Source organism: Aspergillus caelatus, assembly GCF_009193585.1.
Source record: "Aspergillus caelatus strain CBS 763.97 unplaced genomic scaffold BDV27scaffold_118, whole genome shotgun sequence".
Taxonomy (NCBI): domain Eukaryota; kingdom Fungi; phylum Ascomycota; class Eurotiomycetes; order Eurotiales; family Aspergillaceae; genus Aspergillus; species Aspergillus caelatus.
Window position 1 is genome coordinate 61,016 of NW_022475381.1, and position 26,313 is coordinate 87,328.

The following is a 26,313-nucleotide window of genomic DNA, read 5'->3' on the forward strand; positions in this document are numbered from 1 at the left end:
GGGGAATGGGTTGATACGAGAAGCGAGACCCCGGCGCTCCCACCCATACAAGCTTGTTCCTGACAAGCAACGGAGTACACTATCGCAAACCTCAATACCAAAGTCTCATAGTCTTGTGTAACCTAGATAGATATCATTTGATCACAATATCTATAGAAATATCTGTATAAAGATAATATATTAGACAGGACCAGTGTAAAGTGAGGTTAAGGATATCGCGAGGTCTCGGTTAACCCGGGAACAGAATGGCAAATCATTAGAGGTTTTGTAGTGATAACCCTAACCACTTCTGAAAGTTGACTGCAGAAACTTGGAAAAAGATAATCTGCTACCACACGGTACTACCTTGTGAGAAACGAACCACCGGGTAATACCAGGCAAATAGTACCTTGCGCTTATCCGAAATAGGGACGCACACTAGTCTGGTGTCCTGTTGGGGGCTAACAAACCACTGGACAGAATCTCACACTACTTGGAACCCAGCGATGTCCCCAGCACCCGGTGCATCTTGAGGAATCGAATCGCGACCTCCCTCGATGATCCTGGGATGGCCACCTCACACGTGGCTGACAGTCATGCCGGGCTTATACATAGACTAGTCGACACATGGCATGATTGGGACCATACCGGAATTAGCCGGCATCCCAATCAGCGACCAATTCAGGCTCGAGTTAGCACGTTGGTCAGAGGTATCAGCTCATATGAGATACAGTTTTAGTATCATGTCAACCTGGTAGAACCCATGGGGAACTAAAAGATGACTGGAACGAACTAGACCAAACAAACGCAATACATGTACCAGTGGTTGCCTCAGGCAGCAATTCCCCCGCCGCAAGTTGAGGTGCCAGGGGCTTGACTGAGCCATAAATACACCGGAGGAGCCCTTACAATACACCCAATTTATTGAATACGGAAGGATTCGAGTGGCGCCTTGGCACGCTGAGTATTGGTCACTATGGTGCGGTAGATGGCGACTTCCAAGTTGCGCGGGTAGTAGATACGTTCTTCATGTCTCTCCTAAAATTATATATCTGGGAACCATGTCTGACCCCAACAACACTTTCCACTGGATTGCCAACTCTTGCCAAGCTGCGAGACCACACAGCCTCCCCCAATTACTGCCACAGAACGATTTGACTGAGTAGCCAAGAGTTGACCTGTGGAATCTAACCATGTCTGCCACGTGGGCACAATCGTACCGCACCTCATGCGAGCGATGCCGGTCGCAGAAATTGAGGTGTGTCCCGTCTCTCAACGGGGATTGCCAACGGTGCATGCGCGCTCGAATGCCTTGTGTGTTCAGCCGCCGAGCTCGCAGTGGACGCCAGCCGAAGAGGGTGAACCATGCGGAAGGTACTCCACCTACCGATTCATCAGGATCCAGCGCGGATGATCCTCTGGCGTCGATCATCCGTGTGGATCCCCTGACAGATCCTTCACTGGGCACGATCTTCGCTGAGAACCTTCTTGATCATTCGGGAACTACACCAGTCCTACCTGTCCATATGCCGTATCCGGGATGGAAAGCAGGCTGGTGGTATGCGTCTGAATCGCCGGGCTCAGATTTTGATCTGGACAAAGCCGCAAACCTGTTAGATCAGCAGAATTTCGACCACGGCGACATGAGCCACTCTAAGGCAGTGCCCAGCATATCCAGCTCAGACCCGTTAGGCGACAGCCAAACGTCATCCGCTCAAGTTCACGGCCTCTCTTCGATCCTAGTCGCAATGACCAACTATAAAGGTGACCTTCACTACTACCGCACAACAACCATCGACTCAAAGCACAATAGCAGCAGCAGCATCTACGACTATCCGATCGGTGGGGCAACATCCCTGGCACAGTCCCTCAGGGAGCTCGTATCGAGGCAGACATGGCAGCACAGCGAGATTTCTCATCAAAACCCCGCGCTGGAGAAAACAATCGACACTCCCACACTGCTGCTGATGCTTTCATGCTACATCTCACTGATCAACATCTACGACACAGTGATCTGCGACCTGCAAAGGCTTTTAGCGCTTCTTCCCGCTGCAACGTTATCAAGACCGGAATCACAATGGGGACTGCGACTCGGAGATCTGCCGCTCACTAATGATGGATGTGTACGCACACTAAATGCCGTTCAGATATTGCTGGATGCCTTAAATGCCATCGAGAACGATCTTGGTATGTTCACTTTTGTGTTCCACGTAGCAGACCTGCCACTGACACCTTCCAGAGCATGTAAAAGACCTCAACGACAACATGTTAGAGTCCTTGTTGAGAAGGGACATCAGCACTGGTACGACATTCGAGAAGGGGATAAGTAGCGGTCTTCGGGTGAAGATTGAACAGTTACAAGGCAAGTTAAAGCATAATTTAAATTTATAGTGGATCAACTCTCTAGATAAACACGAGATGCGATCTGGACGTTGGTATCTTTGAACGTTTCATGATTCGATGTGCCACATGTCCATGGGTTGGGAATCAAGGTGATATGTAAAGTAACAAACACCACAAACGGCCTCCATCTACTATGTCCTTCCAACATTCTATGATTCCACCGACCCTTTTCCAGCGCGAGCCTTCCAACAACAGAATCTATCCTTAGTGGATGGGGTCTACTACCTAAGTCGATCAACCTATAAACTTGCTGCGCTAGGCTGAACGAGCTTAGTATTTTGGTTTTAGTCTGGTAAAGTCAACAGCCTAGGTATGTGACATGCTGGAGTACACAACATCTGTACTACGTCTGTACGTCTATTCATAGTGAACAATGACTTTTGTTCTAGAGTGGATTCTCGTTTGCAGGATGGCATGCAAGCTGACTGGGACATATCTTTTTTTGGTAATAGAGAACCTTACTGCACAATCAGCATGTTCCAGCTTAGTAAGACCAATCAGAGGCTGTGGCATGCAGCACATCCAACATCAAATTCCATGTCAGCTTCCAGCAGTGGTTGGGGTAGCACACCGTTTGGATTTGCTCCCCTGGCCATGCATACGGTAGAGGGAATGCATGACACGTACTAATCGTACTCTGCCACCTAGAGAATGCTAGCAGGGATGCTGCCCTGATTCCTAACTTGGTGATGGTAGCCTACTTTTCTTGCGTACGATGATACCTGTGACCTTCTGAGTTCATATATCGGTCGCTTAGGTATCCTCCTCGCCTAACATCCAAAGCTGACTTCGCCTTGGGTTTGATGGACCTGCAATGCTCGGGGACGATTTTTAGATGTCCTCGAGGCATCCTTCAGCTCCCATGATTAGAAAGTCCGAGATCGAGTGGGGATCATTCCCATCACATAGCAACAGCAAGTTAAGTAACCTCCCAGTTCTTGCCAAAATCGCCCGATCGCCTTGATGGTCTAAAATTCAGACCATAATTGGCCATAGGACCGAAGTATTCCCAGTCGACCAAGTCGTTTGGGTTGACTCTGTAGAGAAAGCTGGTGGGAGTCATATTTCTGATGCCTCCAGAAATGATCCCGAACACGGTCTCTTTCGGATCCAACCAGAAGGTCTTACTCATGTTGGGCCATGGATCACAGAACGGGTTGCTTTTCGACTTTCCTTGTGATGAGATCATGAGGAGTCGCAGTACCCCAAGCGATATCACCCCAGTCAGGACCATTGGGATTCCACTGAAAGGAGAGACAGTAAACTCCAGTAGAGGGATCATACCCAGGAGCGCATGGGTCATTGATCCATCCTTCTTGAGGCATCAAGTGAAAAGCTGGACGCCTTCTTGTACACGTTGGGAGGTCGGCCTTAAACCTCTCGGGAGTAATGAGCCCTGTTGAGCCAAAGAATGCAGGGCTATACAAGATTCCCTCATCATGTGTTTTTGTTCAAAGGAAACAGAGGAAGACATACTTGTACTCGATGGTATTTGTCCAATTTTAAAGACTTAAATGTTGATGGCTATGGCGGCCGGTAAATCACCCGGAAATCTACCAAGGGCTGCTTCGCCGAGATCCCCCCCGAGAAGCCACTTTAGCTCTTCTTATATCCCTCAAATGTTTGAACGAAGCTTTTGGAAGCCACTGTAATTTCGGCCCTAAACGCTCCGGAAGCAAATTTTGTGGAGTACCTCCGCGGATTTGCAGCAGAGCCAGCTTCTAGCTGTGGTTGGACTGCATCGGAGGCTCCCCAGCGAAACCAGGTGTGGAAAGCAACTAAGCTCCAAGCATGGGCCTCCGATTTTCTAATGCTACATGTTTCCCTGAGCTGTCCACAGATTCTCCCCAAATATCCGAAACCAGTAATCCTGAGGTCTTGGTATTCAGCCTACTGTCTTGAAGTATGATATTAAAATTTCGACTGCGCCTTGAGTGTAATTTGGCATTACAGATACAAGGCTATATCGCTCTTTACTTTGATGTTCCCCAATTCCATTTAAGAAGAGAACATTGTACACATTCTCTACCATGACTTCTTCTGTCGGGAAAACCTGGTGGAAAGAGGCCGTCATTTACCAGATTTACCCGGTTAGCTTCCTCGGCAGCAACGGTGATGGGCTTGGGGATCTTCCCGGCATTATTAGTAAGGTACCTTATATCAAGTCTCTATTTGGAGCAAAGACCTGAAGCAATCTGCCCCCCACAGAGGTCAAGTGCGCAAGAAGCAAAGGCCATTTGCGGCCAGAGTGGAAGTTCAAGGGCGAGGCAAAGAGACCGCCGGTCACAGAACCAATGCGCAGAAGGGAAAACACCAGATTTTGATTGCGAGCCGTGAGGACATACGCTCCACTAGCCGAGTTGAGCCCTTGAAACTTCATTACCTGGAACTAGATCAGTATCTTTCCTCATCATGGGGCAGGTAGCGTCACACTCACAGAGGCTGGCGATGCAGCAACCGGGGAGATGATTTTGTCATCGAAACCAAACAAGAACGACGCGGCACTAACCACTGTGCATGTGAAGATCAGACAAGTGTTAATTGCGTTCCTGGTCTGGCCATCTCGTAATACATCTATATGTTGAGCCTCAACTGCGTCAACATCATCTATTCTATCCTTGAAAGATATGGCGCAAATCTTGAGTAGTGAATGCCAATGAATGTGATCCGTTTCAGTCCTTAGTGCAAGCACAATAGATCCAGGGCCATGAGGGAGCGTTAAGTACGATATCCCTTCCATTCTACCATGGGGTATCCACGATCCGGTATCCCATAGGTACTCAACGCGCACAGTTCGCGGACCCTTTTCCCGCGGCGTTAAATGGAGCATAGAGTTTCCCGATGCTCCCCATTTCGCCATAAACTCTGGGGGCTGTCCAATTTCGCCGAAAGCTCTCCGCTCAACGCCTCCCAACTCATCTCCGGCGAAAGCACAACATAGTTCGCATTATCAGCTCAACGAGAAATTACATAACAGAAAGAGACGATGAACGAATCTCGCTCACACACCTTTAAGCCAAACACGGTGTCTCAAGGTCCGAGTGTCTGTAGTGCGCTGCTCGATAGTTGTGGTTGTAGTTGAAATTTTTGTAGCTTCTTGATATATCTTGCTATTATGGATAATCGCCGAGCTATTGCTGCGACTTGTGGTATAGGTATCAGCAAACAGATGGTTGGTGAGCATAGCAAAGACATGAACCGGAAGGAAATTCAGGGTGCACCACATGTCGTCGGAAGGTGCATTGAGAACAGACAGCTTGGTTGTCGGAGCAGAAGTAACCTGTCCTCTCATATATCGGATCATATATCCGACCTTTTGTTCCCTTAGCCTTCTTTCCTACGAAATACATATTAATGGATGATAGTTTGAATGTCATCCTTGTGGGTATCCTCTCCGTTCTCGTAAGCCTTATCTCCCGTATGGTTGTGTAGGTAACCAGTAAACTCCACTCCTGTGTGTTTCATAATGATTTTACGTGTATTAGTTGGAGAATATTCTCAAGAAGTGATTGTCATACCCCGCATCATGATTCCTGTTCCATGAACGGTAAAGATGACACGGCGGGATTAGATGTATATCTCAGACCTGTTGTCGAGGCCTGACACTAGTCCCTTTCCGTCATTATAATAGCCGCGCTGATCAGACGAGAGCCGAAGATACTCCGGCAATGCCCTGCCAAGGGGGTCTAAGTTTCATTCATGTTAGATATGGCCACACTGGACGACCATGAGGCCCCAGCTTCGGCCACATCATCCGATAGATCCACCGGCATAGCCGTCAAAGTTGCGCCCCTCTCGCCCCCAATAGAGCCAAAGCTTCGTACTCCAAGCCGGTTTTGGAGACTTTCCCATGGGGTAGGTATTATCATGACATATAAAATGTCCAACCCTTGGATTCGACAGCTCTGTATTCAAGCCGTAAAACAAGAGTTTCACTGGACAGGGGCAACTTATTACCAATCATCCACCTCCGACCAATGTACGTACTCAAGTCGTTGGTCGAGCTGTTGTGTCACGCGCTCACTGACATTGTTCTTGTAGTAGCAAAATGCGTATTACCGAGCTTGCCGTCTTTACCTACAAGGCCAATTACAACTATGGCACCTATACTATGTCAGGAGGACGAGTCAATGATGGCGAGCCGTCTCTTGTGATCCGTATCCGTACCGACAGCGGCATCGAAGGATGGGCTGAAAATGCCCCGTTAGGTAGTGACTATCTACCGAGTTCGTTCACTGGCGAGCTCGCTGCCTTGAAGGAGCTTGGTCCGAAGATTTTGGGGCTTGACCCTCGGTCACCTGCAGCTATTAGTGCAATGCTCGATCGCGCAATGATGTCAGGCATTGCTGCGAAATCGATTATCGATATGGCCTGCTGGGATATCCTAGGAAAATCGGTGGGGCTACCAACTCACGTTCTGCTTGGTGGCTGCCTTACAAAGGCGCCGTCAGCCTTTTGTGTTATTGGATTTGGAGAGCCTTCGGTTGCTGTTACGAAGGCATTGGCTGAAGCAGAGAAAGGTGTGGTTGCAATGCAATTGAAGGTCGGGGATGATCCTCTGGAGGATGCCCGGCGGATACGTGCGATTCGTGAAGCACTGCCCGAACATATCAAGCTCTTCCCGGATGCAAACGCCGGATGGTCCCTTGAACAGGCCTTGACATACTGCCGAGCACTGGGGCAACATGACCTACCCCTGATGCCTTTGGAACAACCATGCCGAACGCTAGCGGCTTCTGCTGAGGTCGGTCGGCGAACTGGGGTGCCAATTATTCTCGATGAGTGCATTTTCACTATGGCCGATCTAGCAGCGGCCCACGCAGCGGGTATCACGGGAGTCAACATTAAAATTTCGCGCGTCGGCGGTTTTACGAAGGCCCGAGTCCTGCGTGACGCCGCGGTTGGTCTTGACATGATGGTTACTATTGACGATAGTTGGGGATGCGCGCTTACGACTGCGCAGAATCTTCAAATGGCCGCGTCTACTCGACCTGATAGACTCCGCGCTGTTGACTGCTATGCAGAGTGGACAAACCCAATGATTGCAGATGCGCCTCGGATGCAGAAGTCTAATGGTGGCGTTGTCCCTCTAGAGATCCCTGGGAATGGGTTTGGGAGTGTAGATATCAGCTTCTTAGGGGAGCCCATATTCAACATCACAGCATAGTCTGATTCCCGGGTGTTCTAAGCACAGGTTGGACGATGCCAAGGCCCTTGCTCAATTTAACTCATCTTGAAAGTATTAAATTCCTACTCCCACCTTAAACGCTGCTCTTCATGCTCTGAAGTTTTTGAATCGTGTTCATCACTCCACTACAAATCTGTTTCGATGGATTTGCCTTTCGTACGTGCCATTTTTCTAAAGCCAAGTGAACTACTCGCTATGCTAGAAACTTCTAACTCCAACTACAAATTGTTCTAGGTAAGCAAAAGTCAGCTGAGTTAGACTTTGGAACTACATTGTTGATTCTAGATTTGATTTTGCCTTCTAAACCAGCCCCCGGAAGTTGGGGCGGGTTCAGTGGAGAACCTGATTAAACCAACCCTACCTGTGCCACTTTAATACGAAATTACTGGTTTATTATTTTAAGATAAAGTAGTATGCACAAGATGCTTTGGACTTATCTCCATCGATAAGATCCGACGGACGCGGATGTATTGCCATGCACTTTGGGCACCGGGCGCACAGGGGAACGGTCCGGATGCGAGATGTACGTACGTATCCCAGACCATATGATGTTAGTGGCGACATGTTCGGGGCTATCATTGCTATCTAGTGTAGCTCTGATATATAAAATAGATGAAACTTTTATACATAATTCCACCCATGTCAGCTTTTGTGACCTTACTCATCAAGCCAACAGAAACATACCCTCCAGGCCCTATTCCTGTGGTATCCGACTGAGTATATGTCCATTCCCCATTATCATACGACTGCAACGTGCTAGGCTCTAATGTGACTTGGGAGGATAGTCCGCTCTTTCTATTTTTGCCCTCTGGAGTGGGCCAATGTCGACTCTAACCACCCTATGGCAGCCTTGACTTGCCAGCTTTTCTACTCTCATTGAGAGCACCAGAGAGGCCATACTGAGACGGAACACCGTTGATACGATGGGTTGAATTCAGATTCTTGACGACAAGGAACTGGAAACAAGTGGCGCTACCTTGGCGAGAAGCGATGACGGACCAAGCCAGGAACAGCTCCCAAATCTATCCAACATTAAATCACGTTAGACTTAAAAAAGATGGTAGAAACTTACTCGATACCACCGTTGACCGTACTTGGCCTTAATTGTGTCCGCGTTGCCGAGCCAATTCCGATACCATCTCCAGAGCGTTCCGGAGTAGTGGACGCCGACGGTATCAATACTGGGTGTTCTAGCGTCAGTCTTTGCGTTAGTCACGAATGATCGCAGACGATACACACCTCTTGATCTCAAATCCTGCTTGTTCTAAGCATTTCACATAATACCAAAGAGGGGTGGATGCATCCGCGCCCCGGAAAATATACTTGTTCAGGTACAGACCCCAGACAAAGTCCTCATATTGCCAGGCCTGTCGCAGTCCAGAGAGCTGCACATACATAGAACCATCATCGTTAAGCATGTCATAGCACTGACGGAAGAAGGTTGTGAGTTTGCGAATGCCAACATGCTCGCCCATCTCCAGCTGCGTGATCTTATCGTACCGCATCCGGGGAATGTCCCGGTAATCCATACACAGAATGCGACTCTGCGACTCCGGGACACCAGCCTGGCGGAGGGCGTCATTGCCCCAGGCCGTTTGGTGCCGCGCGATAGTAAGACCGGTGACCTTGGCTCCGTAGTTCAGACTCGCGAATTTCGCCAGCGTACCCCAGCCGCAGCCGATGTCGAGGAGGGTCTCGTCTTTCTTGAGGTTGAGCTTCTCGCAGACAATCGCCATCTTGTTGTCCTGCATTTCTTCTAGGGTTTCTTCCCTCTCGGTGTCCGAGATGATACCGGAGGTGTAGATCATGCGGGGACCAAGGAACCAAGCGTAGTGATCGTTTCCGCGGTCGTAATTGGGACGGATTTGGTCTTCATCTTGGGATTTGGTGTGGAACAGGATGTCCCGAAAGAAAGTAAAGACGATAAACTTGAAGAGCTGCCAGGTGAAGCGGAAACTGGCCCAATCATGGCGGTATTCCATAATTTCGAGGCAATCTCCGTTGAAATCGACCTGGCCGTCGAGGTACATTTCGCAGAATGTTTGCATGGGAACGCGGTTCCGACCTTGCCATTTCGTCCGGTCCGCTTGGTTTTTGAAGGACACGTATTCTTCAATTGGCCGACCCGGCATTTTGACCTTTTCGTTGGTGCGCGGGCTACAGGACGAGGCCCAGGTCCAGAAAGCCACCAAAATTGGCAGAGCCGTCACCAGCGCAAGGGCGATTGCCGTCTTTACTCCTCCACCGAGTACATAAGTCATGAAACTGGGGACTCCAACGAGCGCCCCTATTAAGAGGGTGTTAGAGAAGCTCTCATTACCCGGACCGTCCGCTGGGAGAGGGCCATTGTGAATGGCTGCGGACTTGGGGTTAATTAGCAAGTGTTCGGACTCCCCGGAGGAGCATTGGAACTAACATTTGTCAAGGGCACTCCACAATCCTCAGGTTTAAACCGCGAGGGCTTGGCGGCGGGAGTTTGGATGAAGTCAATGTCGCTGATATTAATAATTTCGGCGGCCATCGTGATCGCGTATAAACACTAATAGTTCGTATCCTGTGCTGAAGTTGCAACTAAAGGATTTAAGTATGGCGAAGAACGACACGGTGTTCGGTTCCTTTTCCTGCGTCGCAATTTGAAAAGAGGCCCACCGCGCAGTCCGCGGGCCCCGATCATCCGCCAAGTTCAAAGTCCTTGAATTGCGTCGCAAGCATAGCCTGATGTGATGTGGTGCCAAGTACCGAGAAGATTCTGATTCCACGTCGAGCGCCGGCCCAACTCTTCGTAAACCATCAGATCATCATTTTGGGGAATCTGCTCCTCCATCGTATTTATAAAGCGTTTCACGATATCAATGCCCAATGGAAGTCTGCTCGGTCGGACAAAAGCAGGCTTACAACCCATTCAGCGAGCTGTTGGATATGCATAAATGAGAACAACTGCCTCAAGGGCAGTCGAGAACGACAACTGTTGAAGACTAACCATTGTCACAAATACCTTAATCTGAGTGATGAGAATAAAAGTATCTCGAACAAAAACATTCTTTGTTGGGTTCGTTCACAATATATATAACTTAGAGACGAACTTTAAACTTTCAAACGTAAAGATCTATCGCCCATCCACTTATCGAGTACAAATAAACGATAATAGTACTACTTTATTGGTCGTTCTTTTGCGGCCCATTCTTTTTAGGCAATGACCGAATTCCTGTTATCTACACGAATAATAACCTGAATAAGCTTCCTTGCTGCGGCGGCTATCATCGCTTATCTAGCCGCTCGATCCTACAGGTACTCCGAAACAGATCGCCCCACTGCCATGCCGTTCACTCGCCGCCTAGGTTAGGCAGTGGTGAGCCCAGCCTTTTTCATACGGCTGTATTGCAATAGCTTTAAAGTAAGGTTGTACCCGAAGTGTAGTATAGAAACCGTGCAATACATTCACGCCTTCGGGTGCGGGGTGCAGATGTCTTGGCATGGCACAGTTAATGTGGCAGACCCCACCACCGTTGCTTGCATATCATATAAAGCAATAGGAATCCATATTGCACGGTGTATATAGGCCCTTTCCTAGCATCTGGAATACGCTTAATTTCCGATATATTCACAAACCGCACAGATTCCTTCGGGGAATTTCCAACGCCATAACTAAACATGACCGCCGAGCGTTCAGTCTCTATTCTTGGCTTGGGCCAAATGGGCTCTGCCCTTGCTCGAGCCTACGTGAGAGCGGGATGGAAAGCGATTGTTTGGAATCGATCCGCCGCTAAAGCTGAATCCTTGGTCGCTGAAGGTGCAATCGCTGTGAAATCGATAACCGAATGTGTCAGTGCAAGTCGCCTCGTCATTACCTGCCTTCTGGATCACAAAGCACTCCACGAGATCTTCGCCAACGTGAGCCCTCATCCCGACGATGGAGCAGTCTTAGTGGACTTTACCTCGGGCACTGCTGCCCAAATTCAGGAGACTCAACGAATGATCAAGGACTTACACATTTCGGCTTATATTCGTGGTATTGTGTGTACAACACCTGCGTATGTGGGTACTCCGGAAACGTCGCTCTACTATAGCGGCAATTCAGAGGCTTTTAAAGCAATTTCTGATGACATCAGAGTCCTTGGGAAGCCACTCTATATTGGGGATGATCCAAGTTCAGCCAGCATCCAAGAATGTATTCTTGTGAATACCTTATTCGGCCTCGTCGCTGGGTTTCTCCAGTCAATGGCGGTGCTGAGAAAGTCGAACCTTTATTCCCACGGGAGTGCTGAACGTTTCCTGTCGGAGGCCATAGCACCGTTACTTGCGCATGACTACCCTTGCATGCTCAGAGACTACGCGAGGCAGATCGATAAGAAGCAGTACGGTAGCACCGAGGGTGCCCGGTTGGGTCTGGTGGTCCACTCCTTGGAGTCTTTAATGCAGCATCATTCGGAACTGGGTCTTGCTAGTGTAGTATTGGCCCCACTACAGGAACTTGTCAAAACTAGAATTGCACAGGGAGGAGCAGATGAGGAACTAAGTAGCCTGGTCGAGACCATTTCTGACTCGCAAAAGAAACACTAAGGTCAGGCGCGGGCAGTGGGACCGTTGGGATTCGGCGGTTGATATTCGAATCTCTCCTTCCGTTCTCGTTACGTTTGAGCCTATATGTAGTAGTCACGTGCTCTGGTTCAGCGAGTACAGAGAGGGTTTTGAGAGCAGGCAGGCATGATAGCACTCCCGAGCGTCTGCATCTAAACCAGCTAGGGCAATTGAATAATTGTGTGATCGATTGTGTGCGGTACAAATTGCCCGAATACCTAGACCTCGAGAAGACGAAAACAATCAGTCTTCCTATTTGCCTTCTTCTAAGCCTCCCCGGTCAATGTGGTAAGTGCCAATGTGGATTACAACCGGCGCTTTTTTCTAGAAAGACCGGGTTCCATAAATGGGATGACTCGTCTGGTCCTGCAGACGCAGAAACATATAGTGGCCGGCACGAATACAAGCCCATAGGATTTGAGATATTCGCATTCGCATTCGTAATTTGTAATCTCTACGAATATTCGTATTCGCAGGGGCCGATATTCGTCGAATATATTCGTAAATTTGCCAAGACATTATTAGTAATCATAACGTCCAATGAGAGGCATCGCCTCTCATTTGTTTACTTTGTCGCGACGCGACAGGAGAACTGATATTTACTGTGTCTGCATATGATGGATTGGATTCTTCAAGATGTCTGCTAATTAATCTGAAGCGGCAGCTCCAGCTACTTATCTGCCAATGTGCCGTCGCGCCCGCAACATTCTCAGAGAATCGACTACCATCTTTTGAACTGTGGAAGCGACGAGGAGGGAGATGTTGAAGATCGGGCTATAGAGAAAGCACGATCCACCATCGGATCGCTCTGAATCAGTGGGCCCGCCGAGTCTGCTAGCCAAGTTTATCTGAATTTGCCTACTCCATCAGAATCCCATCCGCAAGGTAACTCCACTAGAAGCCTCAGAGAGGCTCCACAGTCTTATAAATCGGTCGGTAAATCCGGCATTAAGCCACAAAGTCAATGGCTCTGGAGTCAATTCGATGTCAAGCCACTCCCAGGAAAACCATGGTGGCCTAAGTGTAGCAGACGACTATTGGAGGACCGAGAAATCCAATGTACACATTGTGGTTGGAAAACCACGGACTCTGCACTGCAAGAGCAACTTCTACGACTAACATGAAGGCTCATCTAGCCAAACACAATCTTGGCGAAAAAGTGGGGGAGGGAGATCAAGACAAGGATTCCGGTATGGCGAAGCAACTGTCTATCGCTTCTATCTTCCGACACAAAATTGAACTGGACGTGAGAGACCTCATGGAGCGGAACCTTCTTCGGTGGTTTGTGAGAGATGACATAGCTTCCACAGCCATTGAGTCTCCTGCATTTCAACAGATATTACGGACTTGCCAGATGTTCCACTTCCATTCAGTTCCTCTCGCACCATTGCTCGACGCATTGACTCGGATTTCGACCAGTGTCGGGCCGGACTGACTGAGGAACTTGCGAGAACTTGCTCAACAATTGCTCTTTCTCTGGATGTGTGGACCAGCAAGAATCATAAGTCCATATTAGAAGTTATTGGCCACTGGCTAACTCCAAACTTTGAATATTAGTACCGAGTTCTGAAGTTGGGTGAGATTTTCAGAGGAAAGTAGATCATCCAGGCGCACCAATAGAAAAAACAAAAAATGAGGGGGCGTGTTTCTCGCTGTGGTTTTTGCAGCATCAACGTCAGTGTTGGGTAGCCGTGGGGTTTGGTAACCCCTTCCACTCCGTTCCTTCGTTTCAGGGCAAATGAATTCATCCATCCATCCGCTGTAGAAGGAACGCTCGATCTAAAGACGACATGATTGGTTAAGGCTTTTGTTCTTCTATCCAAATGACTGGGTAAATTTGACCTTCGGAGAGCTCCGCCCTCTCATATGACACTATATGATAAATGAAAGATTAACATAAAATAGTATAGCAACCAATATGAAGCTACATCGATAAGCTAGTGTTCCAGAATGACAGACCAACAATCGCGCCATTTCAAGGGATAGGAAGGATATGTGGCCAAAAAAAAGGGCCCTTTACAGATAGTCAACTGGCAACTTAGTCAGATTGCACATAACGCTTTGCCGAAACCGACGACACTCGAATTTTTATCTAGATGCCAGAGAACGATATACAACAATACGTCCGGCCCATACAGTCACTTCCCCCTCGTCGTCCGAGGACTAAAACTGGCTGCCTGGGCTGCCGTCTCCGCCACAAGAAGTGCGACGAGGGGAAACCTGTCTGCGGTACCTGCTCAAAGCAAGGCCTCCTGTGTTCTTGACCTTCTGTCCCAGGCTCTGCTAATAAGGGCCACGGATTCCAATGGCGGCTGAAACTAAAGGCCGTCGTATCTGTCTCCCATTGCGCTGCAACACCTCCAAAGAAGACCTTGCCGCGTTCTAGAGCAGCCACGTGTCAATGCGACATACTTTAGAACAATAACCGTAATGATTCTCCATGTTCCAATGTGCTCTTCGTGAGTCCCCTCTTGTGATCCGTTCATGCAAAGTTCCCGATTGACACCCACAGGACCCTTGCTCTTATTAGCCGTTGCTTATCTAGACGTTCGATCTTCCCATCGAAACGAAACGCCCCTGGGGCGATGTCATTCGCTCGGCACCTAGTTTTACTGATACTCTCTCGTAACTGAAATGGTACCGAATGCAATGTAGAAACAAACACAGATGTAAACTGTCGGGATCTGGGTTCTTGTTGAACGCCGTAATCATCGTGGCTAATGAGAGAATTAGGCCTCATATGGCTAGGCCTACTGTAAGGAAAGACTTAAGGTGAGTGACAACTAGTTGAGACCTACGCCATCAGCTGCCGTTGAGGGTGTTGTTCGCCTACAAACAACCGAAAACTGGTCAGGACGGGTTTTTGCCGATGATATCACTCGTTGGGGTTTCTCTGAGCCAAAGAGGCACCCCAACAATTGATGACCAGCACATGCCGCATAGGAGAAGGAGAATGGGGGTCTCCCAGCAGATCATAAAGTGACTAGGAAGTAGGTGGCCTTTCCCTACATGATTTGCAGAGATCCACCATGGGTTTCCATGGAATCCCATAGGCTTTCTTTTGGTACGCGTACTGTAATGTTACGCCACTGGGTACTATAATCGCCCTAAAAGAAAATCTAGACTTTCTAGAATTTCCTATATTTCTATATAGTTGTAGCCTTCTAGGGTATATAGAACTTTAAAATTCTATTTAGGGTTCTAATCTAAATCTATATAGGTAAGATATCTAATTACTAAACAACGCCTTACCTACCTGGGACTAGTAGAGGGGTTTCGTGTTTTTCGCGGGGCGGGTCAATTTAAATTGTCCCTGGGTTCGGGGTGGGTGTGGGTTTGCCTACCAAAAACCCGTCCCAATATCAACTCTAGCCCTAGTACTGCCGCTGGATTATAGTGGGCATAGCTCCAACAATACGCAAGGCTTGCTCCTGCTTGCCTCAGTCATGATTGTCCTGGACTCGCTAGATCCCGTAAACACCAGCAACTGCGGACGCGGTATACATGCTGAGTGTGGCGCTGGAACGCCATTCAATGCAACAAGTCCACCTCACACCATCCGCATTGAGTAATTCTTTTGCTTAGATGAATGGCGTCAAAGTGTCGTGCTATACATCAGCTATCATGAACCAAGATTTGAACACAGTGACCGGAGATTTATTCTATCAGTCTTACTAAGATTGGCCTGACTACCGCCGGTATATTTATTCAAGTATGGCAGGCAGCTATCCAATGTCTTTGTAATGACTTTGGCTGACCAGCTATTTTCTACCAGGTCAGGAGATGGGATGAACCACAAGTGTTATTACTATCTCAGCCTAGAGCTATTGCCAATACATAATTGGCTTTTGGCACGACATCTCCTACTGTCAATTGGCCATGCTGCCAAGAGCTGCTGATAGCATTTGAGGGTCTTAAAAAAAGGCCACTTAAGCCATCCCTCGTTGGTGGGAACGGTCACTACTTTTGTCCCTGACTTCCCCTGGTAAGACTCAACCGTATATTGCCCACGTTGCAGCTTGTAGCCAAAGCCAAGCCAGTGATTCCGGAAGTATGTGCACTGATCAACATCGGACTCCATCAGTGACGTACAGATGGCGGGCGAATATCGGAGATGTGATTCGGGTCAAGCCGTCACACCGCTCATCGGCTCGTTCGGCACTGGGCTCTGTCGGTAAATTTATCGGTCAGACAGCGGGTGTGGGGATGCCGATCTTCCCTGAAGCAGAGGTATCAGATTGCGGAGATTCATCGGAGTCAGGGGAAATTATGGAGCTGGCCGGCCCCGGCTAAACCCTTGATTATAGTATTTACCCGCCTGTGGCCTTCTAAAGTCACGAGACGATGGTCATGAATAGCCCATGGCAGCTAGTATAACGTCAGTGGCATTTGTGTAATGTTGAAATCTGACGGCCCCGTGTTCGACTCGTTTCCTGGAGATGATCGTCAATCCGTATTCGAACCATCAAAATCTTAGGGAGTGTTTGGAGATTGGAGAAACTGCAAGCTTCTTCTTTTTCTTCAATTCTTCTACTTTATTCGAGATGAGGATGATGGAATTGTACCGAAATTATTCACCATTGATCGACGAGTCGAACAGCGTTAGGGCTTCGTGCATTTTGCCTTGTGTTGGGGTCAGACGTCTACATTAAGCACCATCATCGTCTAGATTACCCAGCAAGCGTGCCCACGCCAAGCAATTACCTAGAACTACAAGGACGACGAGATAGCATTGTGGACCTAAGTTCAGATTTCTCCGAAGAAACTTCGGCTTGGAGAAAGGTTGGGCAGTCCCCGCGGGGAATGAGATCACGTGTCGCTGTGTTTAAATACTATTTCATACACATGAGAATTCTGTGTGAATGAGCCAAATCATTTCTCTTTCCCAATATTCTTGGTTATACCATGGTTGCTTTCTTGAAAGCTGTTGGCTTGGGCCTTCTAATCAGCCCTACATGGGCCATGGACTATAAGGAACCCTACCGTCCCCAGTTTCATTTCTCCCCCGCCAAAGGCTGGACGAATGACCCTTCCGGACTAGTATACCACAATGGAACATACCACCTCTTTTTTCAACACAACCCTGCGGGAATTGAGTGGGGTAACTTGTCCTGGGGCCATGCGACGAGTCATGACTTGACCCATTGGAAAGAGGAGCCCGTTGCCCTCCTTGCCCGAGGTTTTCCCCAAAATGTGACGGAGATGTTCTTCACTGGCAGCGCTGTTGTCGACATACACAACACTAGTGGGTTTGGAGCCAATGGCAAGATCCCTTTGGTTGCTGTGTACACTTCCTTCGTAAGTCTATTTGTGCCCTCGTCGAGCTAAACACAAACCGGCTAATTCGCATATCTGGTAAGTACGATGTCACGCAAACTCTACCTAGTGGCAAGAAGGTGAAAGCCAATCAGCAATCCCAGTCAATTGCATACAGCATCGACGATGGTATGACATGGACAACCTATGACGCAGGAAATCCTGTGCTCCAACACCCACCGACGCCATACCAAGAACAATGGGAGAACTTCCGAGACCCATTCGTGTTTTGGCATGAACAAACCCACAAATGGATCATGGTGACTACTGTGGCCGAATTGCACAAGCTTGTACTTTGGACCTCCGACAATTTGAAGGACTGGGAAGTCGCGAGTGAATTTGGGCCATTCAACGCCGTTGGTGGGGTGTGGGAATGCCCTAACTTATTCCCTCTCGCCCTCGACAACGATGCATCGAACATAAAATGGGTCTTGGTGTTGGGACTCAATCCTGGAGGACCACCAGGCACAGTCGGGTCAGGAACACAATACTTCATTGGAGACTTTGACGGAACGACTTTTGTTGCCGATAATGAGAGTGTTTACCCGGGAAACAAGACCGCGAATTGGCTGGATTGGGGTCCAGACTACTACGCCGCTGCTACATATAACGGCCTGTCTGATACTAATCGTACTGTGATGGCATGGATGAGCAATTGGCAGTACAACGCGAAAATCCCAGCATACCCTTGGCACGGCGGAATGGCGACCCCTCGACACATGTCCTTAAAGACAATCGACCAGAAGCCAACCCTGATTCAGCAACCATATAAAAACTTGGAATCGATCGAGAGCCACACGAGAAACTCAGTCTGGAAGTCATTCGCTGAAGGAAAGAAGGATCTCGGCTCTGTGGGTAAAACGCTAGATATCGACTTAGAATTCTCACCCTACGATGCAGCTGAGTTCGGAATCATTGTCCAAGCGACCTCTGACTGGAAGCAGCAAACAAGAATTGGCTACAACGTTACAAGCCAGCAGATCTTCGTGGATCGAACAAAGTCGGGAGATGTCTCTTTTGACGAGACCTTCGCGAGGGTATACCATGCGCCATTAGTTCCGAGTTCCGAGGGAATTGTACACCTTCGGATACTGGTCGATTGGTCTAGTGTTGAAGTGTTTGGAGGCGAGGGAGAATCGACTCTGACCGCCCAGATATTCCCAAGCAGAAATGCGACTTTCGCGCAGCTATTCTCGCATGGCGGACAAACTGGAAATGTCAAGATTGGCATCCGGAAGGTGTCCTCGACTTGGAACTAGAAAGACCATGTGCATTGAAGATAATATACACTGCAGCAAGCGAACATCGTCCAGATTCCCAAAATAGATGAGCAAGGATCTCAAGTAATGCCCTAAAAGTCCTCCGAAATTCCAGATCAAGCAAAACGAACCAAGTTCAAGTCTACGAGAGATAATTAGATATTAAGTCATGCGCATGGATGGAATATATAAAAGATAAAAGTCGGTCTGCACGTCATTTTAGAGATCCAGAGAGCGGGGCCAAATAGAAAAGGCTAGAGGTGAAGAATCTCTATTGGGCACAGTGGAACCGATGGTGCGCTCTGATTTGCGGGCCCTCCATTTGGGAGAATTGGGAGCCATGAGTGACCTGCGAATGGTGGCAATGGTTGATGGGGCCATGCGATATTCAAGGACCTTACGACATGTCAAGATTCGCATGGATGGAGAAATCGAGAGGCGGTTGCTTTGCCGCCAGGCCCGAACCCCGAGCCCGACAGCTTTGGAATCATTACTCAAAGAGCTGTCTGAAGAGGTCCTTTCAGTTCCACATATGCTCACAAAAATCTTAGTTGGAATTAACTGCTGCTTGGGGGAGAAACTTGAGCTGGTCAGACTATAAGAGCGATGTGTAATTCTTGAGAGGGCTTGGACTTTTATAAAAAGAAGTTACTTCTACTTGCCAATATGTGGAATTTACTAAGGAGCTTAAATATGTCAAATATTTGGACAAGATCGCGTACTGGAACCGCCCCACAATAATATTATTGCACTGATTTGGCGGACGCAGACGTTTTCTTGGAGGAGAAGGAGAGACGTCGGAAGGCTGAGTCTTCCGAGGCTTTTCAATGTATCAACTTCCAACCGCAGACATACAGCGGCAGTGGCAGTGAGAAATAGGAGTCCTGGAAATCTAGCTACCAGACTTTCTTTGGGATAATTATTTTCTATATTTTTGGATAGCTTCGTGGGGGTGAGCAGCGGACTCCCACAAAGCAGGCGCTAGGCCAGCTATTTCGTGCTACTGCGATTTCTCGGGAAGATAAGTAAATTTCAGAGCTGCCTACTGGCCTAAACAGGCGGCGTTTGAGAAAGCTGATTGAATCAAGCAACTATCGCAGGAACATACAGTGAACGGCTGTACCTTATCCTATGGTATATTGCCACAGGCCGGCGTGTAGAAATTTCGTAATATTTATAGCCCTGCCCTCTCTAATTACTGTATTGTAAGTACTGGCTTTAAGATATCTCTATTTACTTATATATTACTCCATAGTCTCTCCCAGTCCTGATATATTGAGAAACTCTGCTTGTCTGTAATAGCAATCTAGGAGAGTACAATTAGAGAGAGTAAGACCAATATACCGTACTGAGGATTGTGGTTGGTTCCCTCACGACAAACATCAAGGAGCATATGGGTCTGCCGTGTAGAAACAACAAGTGAGATACGTGTTTTTGCTCCCGGAGTTTGCACCCAACAGGGAGAGGGAAGGAGGGAAGGTGGTTCAAGACACTAATGCCACATGCCGCTCTGTGATAAATTTCACAAATAAGAATCTTCAAGCCTCCTCCAAATCTCGGTTGCCTTCGGTGGGACGGCAAATGTAACCTTAAAAGTATCAGCTTCTTGAGATTTATTGGCGACCTTAGTATTTGCCTTCAATACTCTCTCTAGTGAAATATTCTCTGTCTCTACAGTATCAAGCTTCTCCTTTACCTTTGACTGAGCGGCTTTTTAGAGGGTTAGGGCGTGTTGGCAGAAGAATATTCCAATAAACGCTTGCTTCAATTCTCTTGTTGGCTCCATTAGAAACAACGGAGCCTGACCCATACCGCTTGATGTATTCCGGCCTCGAATGCCACGAATCCTGGTTATTAGCTGTGAGCGGGGTATTGCCCCGAGTAGATAATTCTCTCTTTTCATAATACCCTGTGTCTATCAACGCAAAATCTTTTGATACTTGCTGAACATTTCCGTCACTGCAATAGCCGGTTAAGTATCGTAACCTCAACTTAGAGAAGCTAATTTCTATATCTGATAGACCAAAAAAACTTGGTATTACTGGCCTGGGGGGTATAGGGAAGACCCAAGTAGCTCTTGAGTTGGCTTACCGTATGTGTAATAAAGACACTGAATGCTCAATATTCTGGATTCCCTGCACCAGCCTTGAAGTTGTTGAACAGGCGTGTACGGCCATTGCACAGATAGTAGGGATCCAGAATACAAAACCAGAAAAGACTAAAGATTATATTAAGGCACACTTTAGTGAAATAGACAGGAAGTGGCTCTTGATCTATGACAATATAGATAATATAGATATATAAAATAAGAGCAACAGTACCATCCTACCACTGAAAGACTTCTTGCCTTATAATAACCAAGATCACATTATTTTCACTAGTTAAAATCGAAGTCTAGCTATACAGCTGGCTCACTCTGGCGGAGGAACGGAGATTGAGTCAAAATCTTTTGGGTTCTGCCAGCAAAGGCAATAAGCTGCTGGGCCTGGCTAAAGAGCAGGCTATGGCCATGACCCAGGAGGACGCTATCCTATAAGAGCAGGTCTTCAGAATGAAGCCAACAACCCTAAGGATTGTACGATCACATATAGCCACTAGCAAAGGCCTGTTAGAGGATGTAGGGTGACATGCCAGATGAGTGGATGTAGCCCTCCCAGGAAAACTCACCCAGCAGCTGTATGATTGATTGTCGTGGAAAGAAGCGAGCGTGCTGGCTCAACTCCAGACTGGCATAGCAAGATTAAGCGGGTATCTCTACTAAATCAACGCTACGCAGATGAATTAGTGTATATATATATCATTACCAATTAGCACTGAGGGATGTCCAGTTCATGATTCCGTGAATGGTAAATTGGACAGTGCGATATAGATTTGCTCGATAGGTTTCGATGAGACTTGGGCGCAGATTGGGGAAAGGGTTCGAATTTAAGAGATCTTTCCTTTTGAAATGTATGCCGTAGGTAGAAAGTACATTTCCTAATATATCAAAGGAATGGGCCGATAATACCAGATTGAACATTCATTAACAAGTATATACTGAAGTTGTATATTATTATCTATGCCTTGCATTTTCCTGTGAAACAAAAGCCACAGTCCTCACGACCCTGGCCCCTTTTCACATCCTGTCCACCACTTCCGTCCTTGTTTTTCGCGCAGCATTTGCCTTCCCTTTGTAAACTATATACAAAGTTAATATTCTTAAAGATATGAGGGGACGATTGATGTCTGACCAGCCATGGAAACTGTTCATCTCACCGAGACGCTTGCCCGAGCATTTATCTTCATATTTTCTCGCGCCGGAACAGCCCTTCCGCGCTTCAAGTATGTTCAATGCGTGTGCGGACCGATCTTGGCTGTATGCTTCCGGATTGGGAATCGCAAGAGCTGTCAAGGAAAGCAGCATCATGATAGAAGCGTATGAAATCTTCATGTTGGTTTGAAATGGGGGATTCCGATGGAGTAGGGTTTTGGCGAGAGAAAGTTTTTGGTTGTCTTTTTTGGGGAGGGGGGGGATAGGAAAGAGGATTTTGGTGGCTTACATAGCTCTGGCAGGCTGAGGCTGATTAGCGAGATCAACAGGAGTGTCTCCCTTTGTGGCGAAGTGTAGATCTTGGAAAAAAAAAAAAAAAAAAAAAAGGATATGGCCCACCATCTCGGTATAGTGTCCGCATACTGCGACGTAGGTAGCCTATCGAGACTTTGTTGGCGAACATAGGGAGGGCAATCTTTTTGTGAACTCCACATGATGCGGGGCTGGACAGTTCATAATTGGGTGTAGATCGCAAGATCCCCTTTCTCAAGAGATATAGAGTACCGCAACGCAGAGGATATCCTCCCTTAGCTTAGAATCATCGACGGCGCTATTGTCTTGGCACTAACATTCGGGTTGTGGCTATTAAACCTTCCAGTCCACAGCATCCTTCGATGATCCACCATGGACCCATAACAATGGAACCCAGATGCACCGCTCAAGCAACCAACAGAGGCGCGAGTCTCGGGCTGAAGTTGACAATATGACTCATCTAAGTCCCCCCCTGTAACCTGGTTATATGACAAAACAAGGATGCAAGCAAAGGTATAAGCAGGAACAGCTTTAGAGTGCCATGAAAACAAACAGCGACCAACGCCGCTTCGAGGAGCAAAAAGTACAGAAACATCATCATAACCAGTAGCTTGTATAATATAATCTCTAACGTACCAGCGGATGCATGGTTGTTTGGTCAGTTTGCGGTGATATGTCGCTCAGAATTAAACATCTTACAGCAATACTAATGAACTTATTAGTGGTTCTCACCATAGACGGCTAGCAAATGCAGGTTTTCCATACCTGGTTGGATTAACGCCCACGGAATGTATTACCAAGATGTGTTCAATCCATGATTTCTCACCCCATGACAAGATGGGAAACAGATTCGTCGCATGGGTGACTGGAAGGGAATCTGAACACTCATTTAAGCAAAAGCGAATATTCGTGCGGTGTAAAGTAACTGCCATCAATCTATTTTCTTCCCCTTTGAACGATTATTCTTACAGCACCTTCTACACAAGCAAGAGAAAATGTCTTCAACCTCTACCATTCCAACGACCACGGCAAAGCGACATGCCAGTCAAAGATCAATCCGACAGCAGAGAGAGCGTCGTCTTAGAAGCCTCTTTAAAGAGGCATTAGTGTTCAGCCAATTATGTGATGGTGATGTTTGTTTGGGCGTTCGAATTCGAATAGATGGATGATTCGTTACATTTACTGCTGATCCTTCGAGATTTGGGGTGTTTTCACGCCCACAGCTGGCAAATTACCGGGCAAAGCATACTACTAATGACAAATTAACCTTTCTAGGACACTTACTATCTGACACCGGCTCAAAAGACAGAGACTGTAAGGCCAATAGTCACCTACCCGGCCTACAGCAGGAGAAAGCCCTAGGTTAGCGATGACCGATGAACTGTGATATAGTGCCTTGCACAAATGCCCTGCTCACCTTGGACTCTTCGGGATTATTTCTTCTAATTTTGTTTGTATCTAATTAAGTCAAAGGCCGGGTAGGTGTAATTAAGTTTTAGTCGACTTTTGGATTCTAGTTCTTTCTAAGAAAATTAAGGGAGGACTGGTATTTTTTTTAGTATAGTCCTAACGACTGCTAACTGGAACTCAGTTGAAAGTGCTATATAAGCTCTCCAGGAGCTTACCAAAGCTTTTAAATAAGTTTAAACTTTACACTCTCAAGTAGAATAATAGATACTGATAAGGAAAGAGATGGAGTATAGAGTGAAAACTGTCTTCAGAACTTTTGCTAAGTTAACAAATAAAGTAGAGTTTTGGATAGCTAAAGATCCTCTACTCTAAATATATATCTATTTTATAGATAAATTAAGCTCAGATTATCGGTTTACGTCTGTGATTGATGTAGAATTTGTCGATAAGAACTGCTTAGGATAATAGTTGTGTTGGGATCCGTGAATCAATCCTTTAGATTACTCTGATATCTGTATTATTAGGTAGTTGGAATGGGAAATTAGTCTATATTACCGGTAAAATAAGTTTTCTAATTATTCCGCATAGGATAGTACTCGATAAGATTAAAATAGATGGTTTAACTACTCCTGTAGATTATATTAATCTGAGAATCGATACCTGACACTAGGAGATCTTTTCCACGGTGATCTCATAAATTAGTTCCACCTAGTACAGTACAGCACTAGTGGCTATGGAAGTTGTGCGACCGTTACCTATTCTATGTAGGAAGAAGTATAGAGCTTCTGTCAATAGATATGGTAGTCGATATAAATTAGCAAATCAATGGTCATGAAAAATGAATACATGAGGATCTGCACATTATACCTGCTTAATTATCTTAATCCGATCCCTTCTGAGCACGTACACAACCCTCTAAAACCGTAACATTTCATAAAGTTGAAACAGGATCTTCAGGAGCGATGTTTTCAACCTCCGAGATAGCGATTATTTGACTGACAGCTTCACTACCACCCCGAGTTCTACTTCCTATGCAGATAGTCCCCTTCTTCATGAGGGCTTGAGACGAATTTCATGACTGCCTTGCCCAAGAAATGCTCAGCGCCACATTCAAGTACTCGAAACGGTAAAATCACCCTGAATATGACGTCTTATCTTCAATATCTGAGGCGGTATTTTAATGATGCCAGCCTGTGAAAAGTTTATGGATGTAGCACTAGTCACGTGCGTATTTTTCACAAATACGAACTGTAGTTATCGAATATACATATCACGAGGATTTTCTTATTCTAAGTTGTCGTCGGCCTTTATACTGAAGAAACCTACTAAAAACACTACATAATAGTATTTTTTATACTGTATATATATATTAAGAGGGTTTATATAAGAAATTTAATATATGAATACCACATAAGGATTACGATTTGCCTCAAGTTCAACTTAGTTTCACCAGTACGGTTGAATGATATCTGAATTTGTAAAGCGCCGGCAAAGAACCCGTGCCTCATGCGTGTAGACATAGCCTAAGCTGCTGCATGCAGGGAAGGCATCAGCTCTATTCGACAGGAACAGGATCTTCAAATCCTCAGCGCCCTTCTTAGCTTCCTTTGACATTTCAAAGACCAAAATGAATATTCAATTTCCACCACTACCTAGACCGGTATTCATATCCTAGGCTTCTCCGTGGCGATCATCACATAGACAACTCGCTCCGGGGGCACGCAGTAGCGACGTCACATCGTAAGGGGATTAAGCTAGCATGGTCGGTTTTTCTTCTCTTTTTGTATTTCGGAGTACTTCGATCACCGGGCTTTTCCGGCTTGGTTGGCTGCCTCTGTAGTAGAACGGATATCAGTAATGGTTCGAAAATGGTGTGGACAAGCCGAGCGAAAACGCAAATCGCAGGCTTACCTCGTCTTGTGGCATCCTCTAGCAAACCGACATCCACTTCCGACCGGGGCAAGACAACGTAGCGAACCACGCTACCACGGATAAACATGTTCTTCACGGACGACAGGTGAGGGTACTTGTCCAGGTCCAGGACGTCCACATCGTCGAGCTTGATGTTGAGGTATTGGTCGACGGATTTCAGTATCCCGCGGATGCGAATGTCATTTTTGAGCTCGATAATCACGGTCTGGTTTGTGAGAGTCTTGAAGAAACTGTATTGTGTTAGACAAGCTTGCTTCTTTTATTCGATCTACCAGTCGTTGGCCGGCATACCTGAAGAAGAGCATGGTTGCGGCGGGAAGGTTATTGACAGTGGGGGTGGGGTTTCGGTGTTTATAGGACTATCGCATTGCCTCGTGGAGTATATGTGTGAACGGTAAGTACAATTGCCTTGCACTTCCCAGCGAGCAATTCGGGATACAACGGAGAGAGCGCAAAAGTGGGGGAATATAACGCCGTTGATGTGATGTTGTCAGTCGCAATCTAATCTGCTCCGGTCGGATGTCACGTGACAATAGACTTTTGTGTCTGTGTTCAGCGAGCTTGCTTCACTACTAGCTACTCGACTAGCTACTCGACCCCTCTAGCAATGACCAAACAATGTTATTCAGAGTCTACCCAATCCAATAGACGGCTGTCAACGAACGAAACAAATTTCTATATAGGTG

At 47.0% G+C, this 26,313-nt stretch overlaps 9 protein-coding genes across 9 annotated transcripts; 4 read left to right on the top strand and 5 right to left on the bottom strand.

Moving 5' to 3' along the window:
* Positions 1-945: 945 nt before the first annotated feature.
* On the top strand, positions 946-2,555 carry BDV27DRAFT_8659 (Zn(II)2Cys6 transcription factor domain-containing protein). The gene is made up of 2 exons (XM_032077818.1): positions 946-2,166; positions 2,219-2,555. The coding sequence occupies exons 1-2, from the start codon at positions 1,173-1,175 to the stop codon at positions 2,368-2,370; spliced, it is 1,146 nt and encodes a 381-aa protein (XP_031926354.1). The 5' UTR covers positions 946-1,172; the 3' UTR covers positions 2,371-2,555.
* A 746-nt stretch (positions 2,556-3,301) lies between these two features.
* On the bottom strand, positions 3,302-3,685 carry BDV27DRAFT_158962 (uncharacterized protein; the record flags this gene model as incomplete). Its single annotated transcript, XM_032072792.1, has 1 exon — positions 3,302-3,685. One exon carries the CDS (start codon positions 3,683-3,685, stop codon positions 3,302-3,304), a length of 384 nt encoding a protein of 127 aa, XP_031926355.1.
* An 852-nt stretch (positions 3,686-4,537) lies between these two features.
* On the bottom strand, positions 4,538-5,674 carry BDV27DRAFT_158963 (uncharacterized protein; the record flags this gene model as incomplete). The annotated part of the gene is made up of 3 exons (XM_032072793.1): positions 4,538-4,765; positions 4,820-5,301; positions 5,392-5,674. 3 exons carry the CDS (start codon positions 5,672-5,674, stop codon positions 4,538-4,540), a joined length of 993 nt encoding a protein of 330 aa, XP_031926356.1.
* Positions 5,675-6,116: 442 nt separating this feature from the next.
* Positions 6,117-7,683, top strand: BDV27DRAFT_130177 (mandelate racemase/muconate lactonizing enzyme family protein). Its single transcript, XM_032067365.1, has 2 exons — positions 6,117-6,361; positions 6,424-7,683. Exon 2 carries the CDS (start codon positions 6,431-6,433, stop codon positions 7,547-7,549), a length of 1,119 nt encoding a protein of 372 aa, XP_031926357.1. The 5' UTR covers positions 6,117-6,361; positions 6,424-6,430; the 3' UTR covers positions 7,550-7,683.
* Positions 7,684-8,132: 449 nt separating this feature from the next.
* Positions 8,133-10,140, bottom strand: BDV27DRAFT_130178 (S-adenosyl-L-methionine-dependent methyltransferase). Its single transcript, XM_032067366.1, has 4 exons — positions 9,987-10,140; positions 8,810-9,933; positions 8,643-8,751; positions 8,133-8,592 (listed from the first exon to the last, which is right to left on the bottom strand). Exons 1-4 carry the CDS (start codon positions 10,089-10,091, stop codon positions 8,410-8,412), a joined length of 1,521 nt encoding a protein of 506 aa, XP_031926358.1. The 5' UTR covers positions 10,092-10,140; the 3' UTR covers positions 8,133-8,409.
* Positions 10,141-10,919: 779 nt separating this feature from the next.
* Positions 10,920-12,420, top strand: BDV27DRAFT_130180 (NAD(P)-dependent oxidoreductase). Its single transcript, XM_032067367.1, has one exon. The coding sequence runs from the start codon at positions 11,222-11,224 to the stop codon at positions 12,128-12,130; it is 909 nt and encodes a 302-aa protein (XP_031926359.1). The 5' UTR covers positions 10,920-11,221; the 3' UTR covers positions 12,131-12,420.
* Positions 12,421-16,749: 4,329 nt separating this feature from the next.
* Positions 16,750-18,913, top strand: BDV27DRAFT_165538 (glycoside hydrolase family 32 protein). The gene is made up of 2 exons (XM_032073959.1): positions 16,750-17,446; positions 17,509-18,913. The coding sequence occupies exons 1-2, from the start codon at positions 17,054-17,056 to the stop codon at positions 18,721-18,723; spliced, it is 1,608 nt and encodes a 535-aa protein (XP_031926360.1). The 5' UTR covers positions 16,750-17,053; the 3' UTR covers positions 18,724-18,913.
* A 2,822-nt stretch (positions 18,914-21,735) lies between these two features.
* Positions 21,736-22,482, bottom strand: BDV27DRAFT_130187 (uncharacterized protein). The gene is made up of 3 exons (XM_032067368.1): positions 22,373-22,482; positions 21,954-22,276; positions 21,736-21,900 (listed from the first exon to the last, which is right to left on the bottom strand). Exons 2-3 carry the CDS (start codon positions 22,151-22,153, stop codon positions 21,780-21,782), a joined length of 321 nt encoding a protein of 106 aa, XP_031926361.1. The 5' UTR covers positions 22,154-22,276; positions 22,373-22,482; the 3' UTR covers positions 21,736-21,779.
* Positions 22,483-25,129: 2,647 nt separating this feature from the next.
* On the bottom strand, positions 25,130-26,159 carry BDV27DRAFT_130188 (Sm-like protein LSM2). Its single transcript, XM_032067369.1, has 3 exons — positions 25,919-26,159; positions 25,607-25,857; positions 25,130-25,529 (listed from the first exon to the last, which is right to left on the bottom strand). Exons 1-3 carry the CDS (start codon positions 25,930-25,932, stop codon positions 25,498-25,500), a joined length of 297 nt encoding a protein of 98 aa, XP_031926362.1. The 5' UTR covers positions 25,933-26,159; the 3' UTR covers positions 25,130-25,497.
* Between the last annotated feature and the right edge of the window lie 154 nt (positions 26,160-26,313).